Here is a 21,045-nt window from a genome sequence, read left to right on the forward strand (position 1 = left end):
GCCCGAGCCGCCCCGGGGCGACACGAGCGTTTCTTGATTTATTTCATAATTTAACCAGCACTTTTCTTTCCGTGGTAGATGACGTATCCATCGACAGCGAGATGTTGTTGGTGACTTCATCAATCTCTCGAACCGTCAACGTCTGTGTTTCTTTAAAAAAAAGATTAACCAGACGTCATGCCATGCTGTCACATTTTTTTCTCTTTCTTTATTTGTCTCTCTGTTCATGCGCAGCATTTAGCATTGGTTGGACGGACGAGGATATCCACCACGGGCCAGCGGCCCACAAAGGATTTGATGCTGGTGTGAAATTTTACAGTCGATTTTCTCTCTCTATTCAGCCGACGGCCCACAAAAGAAACTGGGCTTGAGGAGGTGGCAGTTGGGGCCCACGGCAGTTGGAGCTGGGGCGGAAGGCGCGCCAACCAAGCAAATCCTATCCCCTGTTCGCCTCCTCCCTCCAAAACACCAACGGAATCGGATTCCCCATGGCAGCATCCACCACCTCCCATGGCGCCGCCGCTCGCCGTCGTTGGCCCGGCCGTAGCCGCGCCGAGCTTCCGCACCGCCCTCCCCTCCCGCCTACGGCCGCGGAAGCTCCCCTCTTGGCCCCGGGCTGCCCTCCCCAACGACGAGGTCTCGCACGATCACAAACCCGCGCACTGATGCGAGCCGATCATGTTACCATGCCGCATTTGTGATCGGAAGTTTCATTTAAGTGTGTGTTGATGTATAGGATTACTACTTGATCGATGCGGAGGAGTCCATTGGGGACGGCTTCTCCTTCAGTGGAGGTTAGGGCTTGTCAATGACTGAATTCTGGGCTTTTGTCAAGCGGGCTCGATTTGGGTTGCTCAATATTGTTTTTGTTCCTTTTCGTTAAATCGTTATTGGTGCAGGGAAATATGGGGAAGGACCAAGTAAGTCGGACGAGTGGTTTGCTCAGGGGAAAATGGTATGCTGCTGCTCTATTTTCGTGGCTGTTTTGTAATTGGCTAATGGTTCCATCTGACATTCTGACATCGGATTTCACATTTGCAAGCTGAGAAAGGGAAACATGTTGGCGCCTCTTCTTTGAAATGTAGTCTAATTCCATGAATATCTGCCTTTATCCTGCAGGGTGCATTTTGATGTTCCATTTTTTGTGTGCGCACATGCTGGTGTGATGCAATTAGTTGCGGATGCATTAGGTGCAGTAGAGACCTTCAATTTTGATCTGATGGCGTTGAATTGCAATGCAGGTAAATGCTTACCCTGTATATGGGGACAAAGGGAAGGCAAAGGACCCCTTCTTTGGCCTGACGATGGGATCAGGATCTCAACCTTCAGATGATGTTTTCAGGTGAATTGAGCTATATTGGTTAGCAGGGTGTCAGGTACAAAAATGTGTATTGCATTCAATCTTGTACTTTTATGCCGTGTGTCTACTTTCTTGAGAAGTATGTTGACACATTACAGAAAACAGCTGTCGTTTGTGTTTTCACTGTGATGCAGATGGTTCTGTGTGGAGGCTGGGAGCTCTTCTAGTCCTAAAGTGCTTTTAATTCATGGCTTGCCATCTCAGGTGGGGTTTTATCTGCTTATTGCTTATTTCTTGCATGACTAACAGATTGGTTGATTGAAAGTATGAGATATGTCTTTACCTGAGTTCATGTGCCCTATTGAAGATTGGCTAATGTCAGTAGAAATAAAATTATGAGTCTATAATTAAATTAGCATTGCTAAGTTCTTCAAAACCTGCAGTTGCTTTATGAAACTGTAGAGATCTCTTAAACTGAAATTGGCTGAGCTGATCTATATAATTTCATGATTTATTGCTACTATACTTGGTTACAGGCATACTCTTATCGCAATGTGCTGCCTTTACTATCAGACAAATATCATGCCATTGCTTTTGATTGGCTCGGTGAGTTACACACATCTCTTGCAGTCCGATTAATGCAAAAGGTTCTGACTTGGCAGGGAGAAGAACCAGTGCATATATTAATGTTGCCGGTGGCGCAAATGTTTTGGAGTATTGATAGTTATGCCTGATGAGTATATATATACCCATACAGAGTCGTCACTTGTACCAAATATGATCTTTTGGCACCAAAACTCAAAAACAAGCCAACATTTGGTTATAATTTGCCATCTGCAAATTCTACCTCCTGTAAAATCACGCAGCAACATTATAACCTTCTAAAATCCCATTTTGTTTAATCTTGCTACTCTGTTCCCTGGTATTGGGATTGGGGCGCTGAATGATTTGGTTATCTAATTTGAACGCAAAGAAGTTTCTGTCTGCAGGATTTGGATTTTCTGATAAGCCTCAACCGAAATATGGTTTTGACTATACTCTTGACGGTAAAATGATCGAAACATACTGATTGTTCTGTTTACCCAAATATGCGCATAGTCAACAACATAATGATATCAACTCCTATTTTTCAGAGTATACTGCGTCCTTGGGATCTCTAGTCAATGCTGTTGCTCCTGATAAGCTCTCTATTGTTGTCCAGGTTCTTCTCATTGTGACAGTGTTTATGTATGCATCTCTACGATATTTGTTGCATAAGAATGTAAATTTGCAGGGCTACTTTGCTCCAGTTGCAGTCAAATATGCTAGTGAACATCAAGACAAACTGAACCATCTTGTTCTAGTGAATCCACCGGTTAGTTCTTGTTAGTTGTTACAGTCATAAATACAGTTCTTCCTTCACAATCCTCATAGTTGTACGCTGATCTTGAAATATTTTTATATTATAGATAACTGATAAACATGTGAGCCTTCCATCTCCCCTGGCTTCATTCAGTAACTTCTTGTTGGGCGAGATATTTTCTCAGGTTTGCAGACATCATGTCAACTGAGTTGAACCCTATTTGACTGATTTGGTTTTGCATTCAGATGTAATTCCTTTCCTTGAATTCTTTCAGGACCCTCTCAGAGCTAGTGATAAGGTACTGACTAGTTGTGGTCCATACATGATGAAGGAGGAAGATGCTATGGTGTATAGAAGGCCATACCTTGTCTCTGGCTCCTCTGGGTTTGCGCTGAATGCAATAAGCAAAGCTATGAAAAAGGACCTTAAGGTGGTTCCCATCTATCTCATTGTGTTTGCTTCATTGAATTTATACGTTCTAAATTGGATGTTTCTAACACAGGCATACATTGAATCCATGAGAAGCATATTAGGAAGTGATTCGTGGAAAACAAAGACGACAGTATGCTGGGGCATGAGAGATCGTTGGCTCAGCTATGATGGGGTGGAAGAGTTTTTTGGGGGCTTAAACCAGAAGATTGTAGAGCTGCCAATGGTTTGTCATGAAAACTACTTATTTCATGTTTAATCATTTTCATGCTTGTATGTGGCTGGGAGTGTGTGGTTTGTGCTGTATGAACGTATGATGCAATTTCTGAATTTGTTTCTTACTTTTTCTTCATTTCATATTATATTAATTCGTATTCTCCTGTGCAATGACTTGTGCAGGCAGGGCACCATGTGCAGGAGGACCGTGGTGAAGAGTTAGGCAATATAGTCAAAAGTATATTGAGGTAATCCTGTTTCTTGCTTTCCTCCTCTGATAAGTTTTCAAATGGGCAAACTTAGGTTGGCTCTTAATAAAGTTAGGCAATAATGAATTTATATCCCTGCTATTTTTTTTATAACCATCAACTTTTCCTGCTTAGACTGGCTCAGTGATAACAAAACCAAAATCAAATCTGCATGCTACACATTCATTTTAGTAACAGAATGAATAAGCATTCTTCGTACATAATACATGTCAAAACATATTTGATATTACTCAATAACTCCATTTGCAGTTTTGTGCAATGAGGAAAGAAAGCAGCAGACATTTCTTAGCACTTGTTGTCAGTATGCATGTTTGGGCAGCTTCAAGGGAAGAACGAGTTTCATCAGTAGGCTTAACACTGTGCACCCTTGTCTATCTAATTAACTCTAAAACAATATAAAATCCAACTAGCAACGGCAAGGAGACAAGCATCCCAAAAATAACCCTGCAAAATTGAGCAACAATACGGTTAAGGCTAGGAAATTTCAGGAGCAAGCCTTCGACTACTACCAACCTGTAGCCAGATCAAAATACTTACGCAGTACTGAGAACATCAGCATGCAACCCATATTCTTTTGCGAATATAAATGATGTGATGGATTGAGGTAGTGCAGCCTGCAGAAAGTTTGTACAGATATTAGCCTATGCATAAATTCCATACTTCAGGCGGAAACAAAATCTCAAGTTATCAATATTGTACACATATGCTCGCATTACTCACTAGAAACAAATTGAAAACACAATGGGGCACCAAATCCACTCTCAAAAATAAATCCTTTTATCATACGGTAACTCCAACTTGGCGAACGGAAATAATGTTTATCTTTGAGCATACGGAAGCTCCTATCTCTCTAAAGCAAAACTGATACCATTTTACATCCTTTTATCATATTATATATATGACTGGAAGTGTCTAAAATCTAAATGGGGCATCAGTCGATACGGGGAACAGAACAAAGCATTCTCTTCTGTTATTTGACGGTGCTCCACATAAAAACCTTTCTTTCTCCCAAGAAAGCAAACCAATTTTTTTATCAGGTTGCCCTAGTGCATTTTACAAGTGGACGCTCCACAAGAGCAACTAATGGGTTTTAAAACCTTCAGCTGAATTATGTCGTTGGACTTTCTTTATATTTCTATTAACATATTGGACCCGTGTTTAATTAATATAGTTTGATCCATCATTATGCATTATGCTTCTGATGAGTGGTTGATGATGACTTCCCGAGTTGATGCTTTTGACATGGCATTTTGCTTGGCAGATGACCATGAATTGTGTGGGGACAGGCTCCAGAACATGCCAATAACAGATGCGCTACTCTGGTGTAATGATCATGCTGCACTTTCTTGAACAAAGTTCTGTTTGCTCTGTGTATGCTTTAAAAACAATCATTTTTTACCTTCAATGATCTCTTTTCTTTGGCAGGAGTCAAAATGTGGCGAAGCAATAGGGAAATGCACATCTTGTTATGAAAAGTGAGGCTGCACCGACCCATTGAGGCCAGCCCACTCTCACGCTGGATAAGTTTGTCAAGAAAACACTACCCTAAAGTGATCTTCTACATCTTCAGACAACAACAGCATTACTGGTTTTGTGTTCCATGTTCTTGGAATAGGATTCTTGCATTGCTCAGTGTTGGAAAATTTAATATTTGACCCATGTTTCTGTGTGATATGAAAGTATGAGGGTCTGTTTGGATCGGACCCTGGGAAAGCTGCCTGGGCCAGGCAGCGTCTCCAGGCGTCCGATTTTGCTCGCCTGCGGTTGGATGGACCTGCCTGGCGCAGGCAGATTCTCCAGGGCACCAACCAAACAAGCCCTGATTGCTCTGCAGTCTTATACAAGATCAGGATAGCCAATATGCTTATACTGAAATAATGATGATAACAACCATTGTTTGGAATGCGCACTTGCATAAACATCGGGACTAATTAACTACTCTCTTATTGCGCCTTTGGGCCCGCTGTTTATTAAGCTACATATAAGGTTCATGTTTATGGCTGTGCAAGCATTATTGGTCTTAAAGCACAATTGGGTAAGGTTAGTGGTGCTCTGCTGTCCTGGTGCTGACAAGCTCATCTCGAATCTCAATGTGGTGATTTTGTGGTTTTGACATCAGATCCTCCATACCTCTGACATTGCCAACCATACCTCTGATTTGTTATAAAGGCTACTCCGGTTTCCGGTGACCTTTATTCCTGACCCGTCTACACAAACGTTCGGGCGGCTTGTGCGATTTTTTTTTCTTCTGTGGATGCAGTGTAATGTCGGCGCAATGCAATAATGATGGCTGACCTTGGGAAATGTTTCTTTCCCAGGAGTTAAACTACTATATCCAAAAAGGAAGTAATAACTAGAAAGTTGAGGATTATGTCCATGCATGTACCTATCAGTCGTGTGCATCGCGACGTTCAATTGGGAATCGTCAAGGGACGTTTTGTCAAAAGTAAAGTTGCGAGACGTCGGTCTAAAGTGTTGGTAAAAGTTACAGCTAACACGCCTACAGAAGGTAGGTAGATTGACATGTCATCATACCATCAACTCTACGTAGCGACCACCACCAGAAACTGCCTCCTCCTGAGGTTAATTACTATGTAATAAACCATCATATTTGCTCCGCAATTCGTAAGCTAATTTCTTACTCTGTCTGTTTCACAAATCCATAAGAATTTCGTAGGAAATTCCAATGCGAACCACTATTATAATTACTAGCAACTAATTTTTTTTGTGCAAATTTCTTTCCTACCATTGCCAAAGGTGATACATACAGCTATTTTAAATTTCAATGCTAAATTTATAATCCAAAGAGGCAAGCGAGCTGCAAACCGGTACCTGTATGATGGCGACGCGGAGGACGTCGCCGCGGAGGCCGACGGCGATGGAGCCGATGGCCATGGCGGCCGGGCCGAGCGCGAACTTGAGCACGAGGCCCAGCGCCGCAAAGCACGGCCCGCACGCCAGCACCTTCTCCTGCTGCGCCATGAACAGCCCTGCATGCCATGCAACAACAGAAAATGACATGCGCGCCGGCCGTCAGAACTCAGAAAGTAAACCGTCGCAAATCACTATACGTGGCTGGGGCTTCATTATAGTTATTATTATATGAGTAAGGAAACGCTTTTTTTAATGTGGTAAATCGGATTGTTTTTTTTAAACGGATTGCTTTTCACTTTTTTTTAAAGAAGTTTTTCACTTTCTTTTTAGTTATTACGTTACAACACACTCATGCGGCAGATAGAATTTATGCCCTTGCTCGGTTCCTAATCCTACTCCTTTTTATTCCTTGTATTATTTCGGTGATTATCGAATAGAATATGTATTAATGGCTGAAGTATTAGATACGAGAAAGTGGGAATAATGAGTCATTCGAGAAAAAGATTTATCTAGTGTACATGTATCATGCGTATAGATTAAGCATTATTTGCTAGTAGCTTTGCTGCCTGAATAATTTTCACAGATCGATCTATCAGTATATTCAGTCCTATATTCGACAACACTCTTATTTAATTTGTACCAAAAGTTAATTTGTCTACATCTTATTTTTATATATGTTGTATACCATTTTTGGAGGAGATAGAATATGTTATTCATTCAGTACATCTAGTTTGAAACGATTGAATCTAGCGAAATTAAAGCGTACATGCATAAAGCTAGTTTTTGCAGCACATTTATTTATGTTTTGCATGAGTCAGTCAGTGTACTCACCCATGCTGAACATGGCCATTCCTGTGCCTGACTTGGACATGATGAGCACCGAGCCTTCGAAGGCGCTGGGCAGCTCGATGTGCAGCCTGTTCCATTCAGAGACAAAAACAATATAATTTTGCATCGCCAGAGAGATACGCATTCAGATACAAGACTCTGATTTATATATATCAATATATGTAAGTAAACTCGGTGTAAGCTCACATCATGCATTATGTGATGCATTAACCGGAGGCAAGAATTAAAGAAACTGAAATTAGATGTGATGTGGAGTCTGCATTAGCTCGAGCATCGATCAGAGCAGCATCACCATGCATCTATAGCTACGGTCACGAACGTCAGGTGTGCTACACGTCAGATCACAATTCTGGCAGCTAGCTAGCCACCCTGGCTACCACACATTTCGCACTAGCCAAAAGCCAGCCGTCCGGCAAACCGAATGATCCCTAGCAACAAGCCATCGAATCACGCCTGCAACGTTGTGCAGATCATATCTGGCCGGAGTGCATTCAGCATGCATGGACACGATCGACGACGTAGGCGTACCTGTTGGCGACGCAGGCCCAGGTGATGCCGACGAAGCTGGCGTACGTGTTGGGGTTGCGCGACAGCTTGTGCGCCACCACCTTGACGAGCGCCCAGAGCGACGGCTTGCCGCCGACGATGGAGACGGGCACGGCGGCACCGGCGGCGGCCTCGACGTCCTTGACGGCCGCCGAGGAGTCGTCTGCGGCGGCGACGTACATGCCGATGGCGGCCTTCCTGACCTCGAGCACGAAGAGCAGGAGCGTGAGCCAGACGATGGCCTGGAAGACGGAGAGCTGGACGACGAGCTGCTGGGCCCACTCGCCGTACATGGCCCGGGCCATGGGCACGCCGACGACGAGCGAGTTGGTGAGCGTGGAGAGGGAGAAGCTGGTGATGGACCAGCCGACGGCGCAGCCGGCGCCCTTGGCGGCGGCGAACCTGGCCCAGCAGGCGATGACGGCGACGATGACCGCCTTGGAGATGACGTCGGCGGCGACGGCGCGGTAGTTGACCTGGAACGGGTCCGTGTGCAGCGTGAACTCGAAGGTGAAGAAGGGCAGCGCGAAGAAGGCCACCAGGCGGTTCACGGCGTCGCACTGCTCCCGCGTGAAGATGCGCCACCACCGCACGGACCCGTACCCCAGGAACAGCGCGAAGTAGAGCGGCACCGTCGCCGCCACCACCTTGTACACGTCGCCCCACCCGATCATCGTCTCGATCGCTGGCTGCAGCAGGTTGCTTGCTGCTTGTTTAATTATGGATTTCTTCCTCTCTCGATCGAGCTAGCGCTTTCAGCTAGCTACTAGCTAGATAGCTAGGTGACGATCGATGAAGAATCCGGTCAGCAGCAAGCAAAGCTAGCTATAGAAGGAACAGTGCGAAGCGATGTGCAGTGTGAGAGGCAGGGTGTGTGGGGTGGAGAGTTTTATAGAGCGCGAGCTCTAGCTATAGAAGGAAGCCGACGACGTCAGGTGCATGCAGGTAGCGTCAGCAACAAGGGGCAATTGGGCTAGCTAGGGGTGCATGCATGGGTCGGTGGATCCTGGCCGTTGAAACGAGAGCATGGAATAAATATCAGCGACGATAAGCACGAAAGCGAGATGTGAGGTTTAGAGATAGGGAGGTAGAGCTCTATAGACTACAGAGTCTCAGCGCGTGACAGTGGCCGAAAGCAGAGTCCGTGAGGTCTCGCTAGCTTTCGGTCTCATGCGTGCTCTGATGATCAGAGTGGCAACCGTCCGGTGAAGGCGCGTGCGCGCGCGATTTTTCACTACTGAAAACACCCTACTGAAAAAGCACTCATAAGCAGCTCGATCTTTTCATACAGAAGAATTCATTCTCTGAATCTCTGACGCTTCAACGTCTCGGGTGGTCGGCATTGCTGCAAAAGCGCCCTACAAGTAGGATCACTCCTGCAGGTGGACAAAGCAAACCCTAGCTACAATTCTCACGGGCACATATTCGCTCGCGCGTAATGGAGAAGAGACAAAAAGAGACGTAATCCTATGCAGGGTTCACCGATGGATCAGAGCATATATTGGTGCAAAGGAACTAATACTGTACAGCGGTCAGTACGTGGTTATTCACTTATTTTCCTAGCCCTTGCCTGCTGTCCAAATTATTGTTTTTCATTATTTTTGGTGCTTCGATCATGCCTGTATATTTTTTTTCGTGAAACGAGAAATGAATGGCATTGATGTCACTTTGTATTGGCTTTCAAGAGAGTCCTGGAACATATACCATGGATATGTTATGAAAGTACTTTCATAACATATGAATTTTATAAGTTTTTAGGATCATTTTCATACAAGAAGTTAGGGGCAAAGTTGTACGCACTCGAAGACCCTTATTATTAATTGTCGAATGTTCAAAATTCTGACTGCGAATGTTTTTTTGATATTATATCGGTTAGGGTCAAAAGGCTGGAGATCATTAGGCCATGTTTAGATTCTATAAAAATTTGGACGAAATTTACCGTAGTAATTTTCAACCGAAGATTAGAGGGACTAAACATAATCTAATTATAAAACTAATAACACGGATGGACAAAAAATCGCGAGACGAATCTATTAAATCTAATTAATTTATCATTAGAGGTTGTTACTGTAGCACGATATTGTCTAATCATGTTCCAATTAGATTTAAAAGATTCGTCTCGCAATTACACCCGGGGGTTATGGAATGAGTTTCGTCAGTTATTCATATTTAATACTCCTAATTAGTGGTCAAACATTCGAAGTTACTATAATACTAAAAAAATTTGGATCTAAACAATATCCGCTGACCAAGAGTCGTGTTTTTTCAAGAGCATCCCAGCACCAAACAAAAGTAGCAGTTCTAGTCAGACAACAAACACCAAAGTTACTCGATTAGTACTAGAACATAAGTAGCATGTGACGAACTTAAAATCATGATGCAATATGCCCACCTGCATTGAGGACACAGATAAACACAATAGGGTTATTAGCATATGAAGGCACACGTAAAGACCCGGCCTAATTCAGAAACCAAGGCAATAATATTCTCCTTTTTCTTTATGAAATAGGAATACTTCAGCAAATGAGGCAAAGGACAAGCAAGGTAGCGATGTCCACAATATATATTCCGAGAGGATTAGGGAATTAATCCCCAAATGCATCCATCCATGCTGATGCTGATGCTGCTTTGTTTGATCGATGCATGGAACCAACTGCTGACGCCCACATGATATGATGGACAAGTTGAAACATCTGGTTGGTCACGCAGGCAGTACAGAAGTTCCAAAATCCTAATCCGTCTCAACGCAAGTCCCATCGATAGATCATCTGCTACTTCCATCCGCATCCTCCAATGCGATCATGCTGCAATTGCAAATGCCCCAGGCAACTTGCAACGGGCGAATGGCTTCCTCCTCTTCGGTTGCAGAGGGGAATTTTGCCTCCGCCGGATCATGCCCCCCTGCAGCATTCGGCACGAACAGAGGCTCACACGGCGACGGCCTTGCTGCAAAATGGAGATGGCATCTCCCCTCCCATTTGGTTCATGTAGGACCGAGAAATGCGACCAGAGGGGGGGTGAATGGGAGCCTTCGAAACTTATCGCAATTGAAAACTTCGGCTCAAAATCCAAAAGCGCACCCCAACCCAAGAGTCTAGTCGTATTACAGAGTAGCTATAGAAGAGCTGCACGAACACTAAAAACCTTAGGAACAAGTGAAATCGAGCGCGGAAACAAACACACGAAATCAGCTCGATAACAGCACGGTATACTATCACCGGTTGAACCGACGTATACAGCTTAAATACGTCGGTCTATCCGGTGATACAGAGCCGGCAGCAGCAGATAGCAAGCACCGGTTGATCCGACGCCCGGGTTTGAATAGCGTCGGTTCAACCGGTGAGCGATGCCGGTTTAACCGACAAAATCAGAAACTGACGTCGGTGCAGTTGTCCAGAGGGGCAACAAAACGCACCAAATCCGCGCAGTGTGCACCGGTTAAACCGACGTGCACAGAGGCACTTCGTCGGTTCAACCGACGTGCAACAACTGACAAAGCCGAGTGCAGAGCACCGGTTCAACCGACGCTAGGAAACTTGTATACGCCGGTCGAACGGTCAAACAGCACACACAGAAGCAACACCGGACGAACCGATGCTCTAGAGAGAGAAAGCACCGGTGCAATCCAACAACACGCAGAAAACCCCAACTAGCGAGAAACCTACTCACCGGTTGAACCGACGACCTCGAACTCGAGTGTCGGTTTAACCGGTGTTAGGAAGAAATCCAGTCCAAGCCCAGAAACTCTATTTTCCTCTCGGCTCGATCCAAAACTCACAGTTTAAGGGATCAAATCAAGTCCAAACCTTACCAAATTTTGTAGGCATGATCACAAAGGGCTTGTGAACATGTCCACGCAAGGAATTGACGAATCACTCCATGGTTTGGGAGGAATCGCAGGTTTAGTGAACAAGAACGGGGTTTTCTCAAAAACGTAAAAAGCTCAAGAACTAAGATCCTAATGAGCTCGTGATTTCCAGAGGATTTGCACTAGACAAGAAGGGTTAGAATCACGTCAAAGAGCTCAAAGAACTACACCAATCTCACACTTCATGATCCAACAAACGAAATCACAAATCGTCACAACCAAAACATGAAGCGTATGAGATTGAAAACTTACTCCAATTCCCATAGGGCACAAGGAGGGAAGGGCCTCCTTTCCCACGAAAATTCAGTACAAGATCTTCACAAATCCATGGCTAAAATCCTACCTAGAGGAGAGAAGGGAGGAAGAACATGGAGGGAGAAGAGAAGAGGAGGAAGGCTGGCGGCTGGCTCTCTGTTTTGCTTTCACGTTCTGTCCAGCACCCGACCCAGGAGAGGAGGGCGCCCCTTTTGTCCAGGCGCCACCCACTCCCTCTCCCCCTTTGCTTCTCCTCCAAGTCTTTCTCTAAAGACTAAATTACCCCTAAGTGCTAGAATTAAACTAGAAAGCCCTTATGGGCAAAACCGGAAAAGATACATTGAAGACCATCCGATGGCTGCGACGACTTGGAGAAGTTTGCTTCGACCCAACGCAATTCCTCTGATGTCGCCACGCGTCCTTCTGGAATCTTCACAGGGGCAGTTTTGGGAAAACCGCCGAAACCGAGTTCGGGTGCGGTTTTGGAGGAACCGCGAAACCTACCCGCGCGATGTTTCCAGGCACACCCGCCAAGCCCGATGTCGCCACGTGTCCGACCTCCCGCCAGAACCCTAGCGCTTTCGTCATCCCTGACGCCATCACCATCTCTCTCCGACTCGGCCGACGTCGACGCATCTCAGCCGTTGGTTTTTCCCGAGCTACCAACAAACTCCACGCCGTCCCGCCTTGGCGCCAGGAGTGGATCGCTACGCGGCCTAGCAGTGGCCCAAGCATCTGGGCCGTCCTTCTCCACCGCACGGTCATCCGGTCGGGCCTCCAACGCCACCGCAAGGTCTCCCGCCTCCGCATGGTCGTCGAGCTCCCAGCCACCGCAACTCCGCCGCATGGTCCATCGGCACGCGCCTCGCTCTTGTCCAAACCATCTCGCTGCCACCGCGCCATCCGTGTACCTGCACACCACAGACCAAGAACTGGCGTAATCTCCACAGAGTCGCGACTACACACAGTTAGTCCACTCCACGTGTTGGCAATCACTCATCACACCAAGGAGCAGGCCTCCACTGCCTCTCAATCTCCCCCTTGATGAGTGCATTGTCAACACCACACCCCACACGGGCACTGGTGATAGAAAAAGATAACAAAAAAGAAATAGAAAACAAAGTGAGCTAACTCAAGTGATCAAAAGCGAATGAAGGCCAGAAAGGATCACTTGAAGATAGCAAAGCCAAAAGAGTCAGCCCCCAAGACAAGGGCAACGACTCGACGCACTGACTCCAAAACATGCTTGACCCCTCAAGAAGGAGGCAAGGCTCAACACAGCCAAGCATGTGCAAAGCTGGTCCCTCCAGAAAGAGGCAAAGCTCAACGCAACCAGCAAAGAGAATGAGAAAGCTCAAAAACTCCCCCTGAAATGCAGCTCCCCCTCACTATGCAGCTCCCCCTCACTATGCAACTCTCCCCCGATGTGTGCACACTCAAAGTCTAAATCTCTCCCTGAGACCAAACAAACAATCTCTCCCCCTTAGGACAAGGAATTCTCCCCCTAACCCCTAAGGTGAGACACAATGAGACACAAAAGAACATTCTCTCCCCCTTGTTGACAAGGCACACGTCAAGGAAACTCCCCCTGCCTAGATGCTCCCCCTGGAAATATGCCATGAAGTGCAATGCATGCGTGCCTAAAAGCTTCCAGGTACAGATCAGAAGCATTTGCAAGGGTCGAAACAGCACAGCATATGAGGGTGCATATATACAAAGACAAAGCATTGAGAAGCTCATAAGAATATATCTATACAGATCATGAGCAAGCATTTGTCATTTGTAAAAGAAAAGCATCATCATAAAGGACCTAGCATACTAGACGGTAAACAAGCATGCTAGTACTATCAAGAACATACATGTGAGCTACCCAAAGCATATCACAGCAACTGCCACTCAGATATCCTTGAAACCAATTGAAAAATTCTCAAACACAAAGAATTGGTGCCAGGGGTTGAAAAACTTGCAAGTGCTTAACTTAGTGAATGTGCCAAGCCTAGGTCAAGGACCATCAGAAGCTTAAGACACCACTCTCAGTCATCCACAGCCTTGTCCAAGTTCTCCAGAGGAGCAGTCTCGGATCAAGAACAGTGGTGCAAGCAATCCCACCTGGATCTTTTCACTCAGAGCAAACCAAGATATACCAGATTGTTGGACTTTTTGAAATTAGATACCAATTAAAACACACCAACAGGAAGCAAAAGAGGGCAACTTGTTGCATATGATAGCAAAGGACCTAGCCACTAAGCATGAAACAAGATAGCATAAGCATACAAGCCTACACATGCTAGTAGCAGATCCTTAAGGTGACCATGTTTTATGATTTTCAAAGAATAAAATAGCTAAGCTCAGAGCCAATATACAACATATTCAAAGGAGCTAGCTACTCATGGTCAAAGCATATATACAACTCATAGCACAACACAAAACACAAGCAAATACAGATATCATACATGAGAAGCTTAGTGCAAGTGTAATGCATATGAGCAAATGCAATGCAAGATGGTATGTACACAAAATGCAAGAAAAAGCAAAAAGAAGGAAAAACAAAACCTAAACTACAAAAACAACTACCCAACTCAAAATGGGTAGCACACGCCAAGCTCTCCCCGCAAGCGAGCATAGGTGGCTTGTTCCAGGGGCTTGGTCAAGATGTCGGCTACTTGATTATCGGTGGACACATGGGTCAGCTCGACATCACCCTTCTCATAGTGATCTCTCAGGAAGTGGAACCTCACGTCTATATGCTTGGAGCGAGAGTGTAGGACGGGGTTCTTGGCTAAACTAATGGCTGAGGTGCTGTCAATGAAAATGGGAACTCTGCCATAGGTTAGGCCAAAATCGCTGAGAGTGTGTCTCATCCAAAGGATCTGGGAGCAGCAACTAGCAGCAGCTATGTATTCGGCTTCTGTGGTGGAAAGAGCTACACTAGTTTGCTTGCGGGCAGACCAAGACACAAGAGAAGTTCCAAGAAACTGACAGGTGCCTGAAGTCGACTTGCGATCAATCCGACACCCACCATGATCAGCATCAGAAAAGCCAACCAACGCAAGAGAAGAGGAAGCAGAGTACCATAAGCCAAACTCTGGAGTGTATCGAAGGTACCTGAAGATCCTCTTCACAGCATTCCTATGAGAAGTGCGCGGAGAAGCCTGGAACCTCGCACAGAGACAGACCGCGAACTGGATGTCGGGTCTGGTGGCCGTCAGGTACAGGAGCGAGCCGATCATGCTCCTGTACTCCTTCTGGTCCACAGCAACACCTTCAGTGTCCTCATCCAGCGCCGTAGAAGTGCTCATAGGAGTCGGCATGGGACTGAGGTCCCCGAAGTCGAACTTCTTGAGCATGTCCTTGGTGTACTTGGCCTGGTGGACGAAGGTGCCATCTCGGGTTTGCTTGATGTGCAACCCGAGGAAGAACTGAAGCTCACCCATCATAGACATCTCAAACTCCCTGCTCATGTCATCAGAAAAGCTAGAAACAAGAGAGTGAGAGGAGCCACCAAAGATGATATCATCCACGTAAATCTGAACCAACAGAAAATCAGCACCACGCTTGAGGAGAAACAAAGTCTTATCTACCGATCCCATGACAAACCCCTGCTTAAGCAAAAAGGCTCTCAATCTCGCATACCAGGCTCTAGGGGCTTGCTTCAAACCATACAAAGCCTTCTGAAGCTTGAAGACTCGGTCTGAAAACTTGGAACTCTCAAAGCCAGGAGGTTGCTTCACATAGACCTCCTCCTCTATAAACCCGTTCAAGAAGGCACTCTTTACATCCATCTGGTACAGCTTGAACCCCTTCGAAGCTGCAAAGGCTAAAAAGATCCTGATGGCCTCTAAACGAGCTACAGGTGCAAATGTCTCCTCGTAATCTATTCCCTCCTGCTGACTGTAACCCTGAGCTACTAACCTAGCCTTGTTCCTCACAACCATCCCATCCTCACCCTGTTTGTTCTTGAAAACCCATTTGGTACCTATAGGGTGGCAATCTGATGGAGGCTCTACAAGGACCCAGACTTGGTTTCGCTCAAAGTTTTCTAGCTCCTCATGCATGGCATTGACCCAGTTAGAATCAGATAAAGCATGTCCAACATCTTTGGACTCAAAGGAGGCAACAAACGCTGAATGAGCAAAGCCAGCGATACTTGTTACCTTGGACCTCATGGTTCGCTCGTTGAGGTCACCTAACATTTGTTGAGGTGGATGACGACGCTGAATGTGTCGTGGTGCTTCTCTTGACGAAGTCGCCTCGCCACCGCCCTCAACATGGGTCCCGGAGGAAGAACCTTGAGCTTGACGTGGATCGGCCGTAGTCGAAGCTGTGGGGAGCGGGCCGCCATCGTCGTCAGAACTCGAATCTCCAGGAAGTGGGCCTGCAGCCGGCGCAGGGACACCACCATCACCCTCAAAGGCCTCAGGCTCATCCTCATCCTCGAAGATGTCCTGGCCAAACTCATCATCACCTGCACATTCCAAAGGAGCAGACAAAGAAGGAGTGGACTCGTCGAAGGTTACATTACAAGTTTCGACGATCCGGTTAGTCTCAAGAATAAGAACACGATAGCCTCTAGATTGAAGAGCATAGCCAAGCAGAATGCCATCAGAGCTCCTAGACTCGAACTTATCAAGATTTCCCTCCTTTAGAACAAAGCATCTGCAACCGAAAGCACACAGGTGGGACACTCTGGGCTGTCGACCAAACCGCAACTCATAAGAAGTCTTTTTCATGAAAGAGCGAAGAAAGATGCGGTTGGCAACATAGCATGCGGTGTTGATCGCCTCGGCCCAAAAACGCCTAGGAGTCCTATGCTCATCGAGCATCGTCCTGGCCATCTCCACTAGGGTCCGGTTCTTGCGTTCAACCACGCCATTCTGTGGAGGAACATAAGGAGAGGAGTACTGGTGATCGAGACCAAAGCTACGACAGAAGTCATCAAAACGAGCGTTCTTAAATTCAGAGCCATTATCACTGCGGATAGCCCTCATGGCATGTGGAAGCTCGTTCTGTAACCTCAAGGCAAGGTCTCGAAAGTACTGAAAAGCCTCATCCTTAGTCTCCAAGAAGAAAACCCAAGAGTACCAAGAAAAGTCATCAACGATCACAAGAATGTACCACTTCCCACCGACAGAGCGCACACGAGCTGGACCAACGGTGTCCATGTGAAGAAGCTCGCCTAGGTGCGATGTCATCACCTGATTCACAGGTGGGTGCGGAAGGGAAACCATCTTCCCGTGACGACACGGGTGACAAACAAGGTCCTTGTCCAACTTAAGCTTGGGCAATCCTCGGATCAAATCAAGTGAGCTGAGCCTAACTAGTAGGTCAAAACTCAAGTAACCAAGCCTCCTATGCCACTTCCAGAGCTCAGAAGACTGACCAGTCACCAGACAGTGAGAGGTGCTAGAATAAGATCTAGAAAAGTCAATGCGAAACACACGGCCAAAAGGAACAATGCCGCACACAAACTCTCCTCTGGAATCAAGAACATGCGAGCAACCTCTCTTAAAACTCACTTCAAACCCATCATCAAGAAGTTGTGAAACAGAGAGCAGATTAAAACCCAGCTTATCAACAAGAGCAACTTCTCTCAAGGTGAAGTCATCTGAAATCCGAATAGCGCCAACTCCACGTACCTTTCCTCTGCTGTTATCCCCGAAGGTGATGTACTCTTTGTCCTTCATCGGGGTGAGGCTGGAGAACCATCTGTGACTTCCGGTCATGTGGCGCGAACAACCGGAGTCCATGAGCCATATGTCCTCCAGGCCTCGAGTGTCCTGCTCAGTAAGAAGAGAAAGAGCGGGCAAATGGCCCGACACTAGGGTTAGCACAGAAAGAAGCAAACCAGTGTCGTGCCATCTGCTCGAAAGCAGGGTAAATATCCTCAAACGAAAACTGTGGTTGGCAACCACCACGCTGAGGAAAACGTGGTGCGCCTCCGCCACCAAAGCTTCGGCCACGCTGACCATCACCGAAAGCACGGTGTGGAACAGGGCCGGCGAAACCACCAACAGGAGCACGGTAACCACCACCGCCTCCCCCTCCTCCACCTACACGACATGGCCTGGCATCCCGCCTCTTCCCACGTCGAGCTGGAGTGTGTCCACCTGTAGGCTGGTGGAACACCTCCGGAGCGCGCCTCTCAGACTGCCTGCGCTCAAACCTCAACCTCCGGAAGCAAAATTCTGCCAAGTGACCCTCCCTTTCGCACCACTCACACTGGTAAGTCCCTCTACTGTGTGTAGGATGTGGTGTAGGAGCTGGGGCTCTCTGAGGCACTCTGGGGGGCTGAGTCCTCGCCTTGGGTTTAGGAATAGGCTTGCCACTAGGAGGGAGTGTATCCAGTGGGTTCTTGAGGTGGTTAGGTTTGGGAACCCACACTGGTTTCTTAGGTGGAGCTTTGGGTGGCTCAGTGAGAATCCCATCCTTAACTGGTGCTGGCTTAGGAGCTGGTGGAGCTGTGAAAGCAGAAAGTTCACTCACTCTAGGCTCAAGCATCTCACCAATCTTGCCATAGGGTTGGATAAAATCAGCAGGAGTAAAAGCAAAACCAACCCCAACACCATCAGGACGCTTAAACTGCTGAACCATCATGCCCAACTGAGGCTCGCGGGCGGACACCCAACTGAGAATCTCCCGAAGATGGGAATTCTCCTCCTCCATCCGGGTCTTGTCCTTCCGTGCCTCCTCAAGCTCAGAGATCAGGCTTGGGCACACAGTACAATCAGCAGAGCAAGAGCTAGGAACTGCGGATTTCTCCAACTTCCTCAAAGCAGCATTCTTCTCCTTAAGCTCTTCTCTAAGCACTGGGCATTCCTTACAAGCACCCAAGAGGGTAGGCCGGGACTTGAGCTCGTCCAAGGCCTTCTTGCCCTCCTCGAGCTTGAGCAAGTTCTCATCATACTTGCTCCTGAGCTCGGAAAGGTCAGACATCAATCCGATGCACTGACTGCACTCATCCTCCTCAACACAATCCTCCACAATAGGGACAGACTGAGCAATCTCTAAAGCTAGTTTAACTTCCTTCAGCTCCTGTCTCAAAGCTCTAAACTGCCTCTTAGCATCCTTAATGATCAAGTCCTGATTATCTAGAGCAGTGTAAAGATCCTCCAACTCCTCAGGAGTGGGGTGCTCAGGACGTACCTCAGAGCTTGGCTCTGGCTGAGGTGCAGGCTCTGCAGTGGTGGGAGGAGTTCCGTCGGCGTCGGAGTCGATGGCCATGGTGCAGAAACCGGCCCCCTTCCCAGTGTGGAGGCAAAGGCCAGTGAAGCCTTCCGTGGCCTTCTTCTTGGTGCTTCGCTTCTTCTCGCCGCGGTGGTGTGAGTCGGAGTCGCTGGAGCTGGATGAAGATGAAGACGTCGAACTCTGGCTGGTGGAGGAGTGATCCTCGCTCTGGGCGACAAACGCCTGCTTGTCCTTGTACTTGCCAACATTCTTCTTCTTCCGCTCGTGGTGCCGCTTGGAGCGTCCGCCATTCTTCTTGTGGGAGTGCCCACTCTTGTGCTTGTGGCGGTGCTCGCGGTACTCCTCGTGCCTGGAGCGGCCGTCATCATCCCTGGAACTCTTCTTCTTGGGGCACTCGGCGGCGAAGTGGCCGGTCTTGCCACAGTTGAAATAGGTCTTCGCTCGTGCTTGTCTGTTGTTGAAGGCACGCTGGAACTTGTGGATGATCAGTGCAAGCTCCTCATTTCCCAGCACCTCCAGCTGCTCATCTGTCACAGACACAAGAGAAGACAAGCAAAAACCTCCAAGAGAAGAGTCAGAGTTAGCTCCAGAGTTGCCTACAAGGGCCATCGACTTGGAGGCGGAGGCATCAGCATGATTGCCTTCCATCTTAGCTCGAGAGAGCTTCTCCACCTCCGAAGCCTTGAGCTTACTGAACAGCTCATCCACGGTGAGGGTCTCATAGCTAGCAGACTCTATGATAGTCTGGACCTTCACCTCCCAGACCTTGCGATCAAGAGCATAGAGAAGCTTCATAGCCTTCTCATGATCGGAGTAGGCCTGGGTGCCCTGTGGCTGGTTCGCACGCACCTTGTTCACAATCGACTGAAAACGACTGAACATGGTGTCGATGCTCTCACCCGGCAACTGAGAAAAGTTCTCGTACTCCCGCCGGTGAGTCTCATACAGCCTCGACTTGACATGGTTGGTTCCTTCATGGAAATTGGCCAACCGTGTCCAGATCTCCCGGGCTGTGAGAAGGTCGCTAACACGGTCGAACTCAGGACGAGAGAGACAGGCTATGATAGCGTTGTACGCCTTGCTATTGACCTCATGTCTCCTAACCTGAAGCTCGGTCGTGCGGACCGCAAGGTTCACATAATCAGGGTCCACGCAAATCTCCCAGACCTCGGAACCTAGACTCAAAAGATAGGCACGCATGCGCACCTTCCAATAGTCGTAATCGGATCCATCGAAGATCGGGGGTTTGCCTGGTGAACCCATGGTCGCACAATGGTTTCGAACCGGAGAGGGCTATAGAGAAACCGTCCCGGCTCTGATACCAATTGTAGGACCGAGAAATGCGACCAGAGGGGGGTGAATGGGAGCCTTCGAAACTTATCGCAATTGAAAACTTCGGCTCAAGATCCAAAAGCGCACCCCAACCCAAGAGTCTAGTCGTATTGCAGAGTAGCTATAGAAGAGCTGCACGAACACTAAAAACCTTATTAACAAGTGAAATCGAGCGCGGAAACAAACACACGAAATCAGCTCGATAACAGCACGGTATACTATCACCGGTTGAACCGACGTATACAGCTTAAATACGTCGGTCTATCCGGTGATACAGAGCCGGCAGCAGCAGATAGCAAGCACCGGTTGATCCGACGCCCGGGTTTGAATAGCGTCGGTTCAACCGGTGAGCGATGCCGGTTTAACCGACAAAATCAGAAACTGACGTCGGTGCAGTTGTCCAAAGGGGCAACAAAACGCACCAAATCCGCGCAGTGTGCACCGGTTAAACCGACGTGCAACAACTGACAAAGCCGAGTGCAGAGCACCGGTTCAACCGACGCTAGGAAACTTGTATACGCCGGTCGAACGGTCAAACAACACACACAGAAGCAACACCGGACGAACCGATGCTCTAGAG

General features: G+C 47.4%; 2 protein-coding genes across 3 annotated transcripts; one reads left to right on the forward strand and one right to left on the reverse strand.

The window, feature by feature from the left end:
* Window positions 1-442: 442 nt before the first annotated feature.
* Window positions 443-5,511, forward strand: LOC120672831 (haloalkane dehalogenase 2-like). 2 transcript variants are annotated; one of them, XM_039953436.1, is made up of 15 exons: window positions 443-636; window positions 737-794; window positions 900-955; window positions 1,242-1,342; window positions 1,495-1,564; window positions 1,837-1,906; window positions 2,290-2,346; window positions 2,434-2,501; window positions 2,574-2,654; window positions 2,749-2,826; window positions 2,917-3,072; window positions 3,145-3,297; window positions 3,471-3,535; window positions 4,818-4,880; window positions 4,982-5,511. In XM_039953436.1, the coding sequence occupies exons 1-14, from the start codon at window positions 511-513 to the stop codon at window positions 4,819-4,821; spliced, it is 1,143 nt and encodes a 380-aa protein (XP_039809370.1). In that variant the 5' UTR covers window positions 443-510; the 3' UTR covers window positions 4,822-4,880; window positions 4,982-5,511. The 2 variants fall into 2 exon arrangements, 1 of the variants encoding a protein (XP_039809370.1); XR_005674342.1 differs by having other exon boundaries at window positions 514-636; window positions 1,242-1,376.
* LOC120672832 (probable auxin efflux carrier component 5a) lies at window positions 3,684-8,915 on the reverse strand. Its single transcript, XM_039953437.1, has 5 exons — window positions 7,808-8,915; window positions 7,262-7,347; window positions 6,389-6,546; window positions 4,094-4,170; window positions 3,684-4,000 (listed from the first exon to the last, which is right to left on the reverse strand). Exons 1-5 carry the CDS (start codon window positions 8,497-8,499, stop codon window positions 3,928-3,930), a joined length of 1,086 nt encoding a protein of 361 aa, XP_039809371.1. The 5' UTR covers window positions 8,500-8,915; the 3' UTR covers window positions 3,684-3,927.
* Window positions 8,916-21,045: the final 12,130 nt, after the last annotated feature.

The sequence above is a fragment of the Panicum virgatum genome, chromosome 5N (assembly GCF_016808335.1).
Source record: "Panicum virgatum strain AP13 chromosome 5N, P.virgatum_v5, whole genome shotgun sequence".
Lineage (NCBI taxonomy): Eukaryota > Viridiplantae > Streptophyta > Magnoliopsida > Poales > Poaceae > Panicum > Panicum virgatum.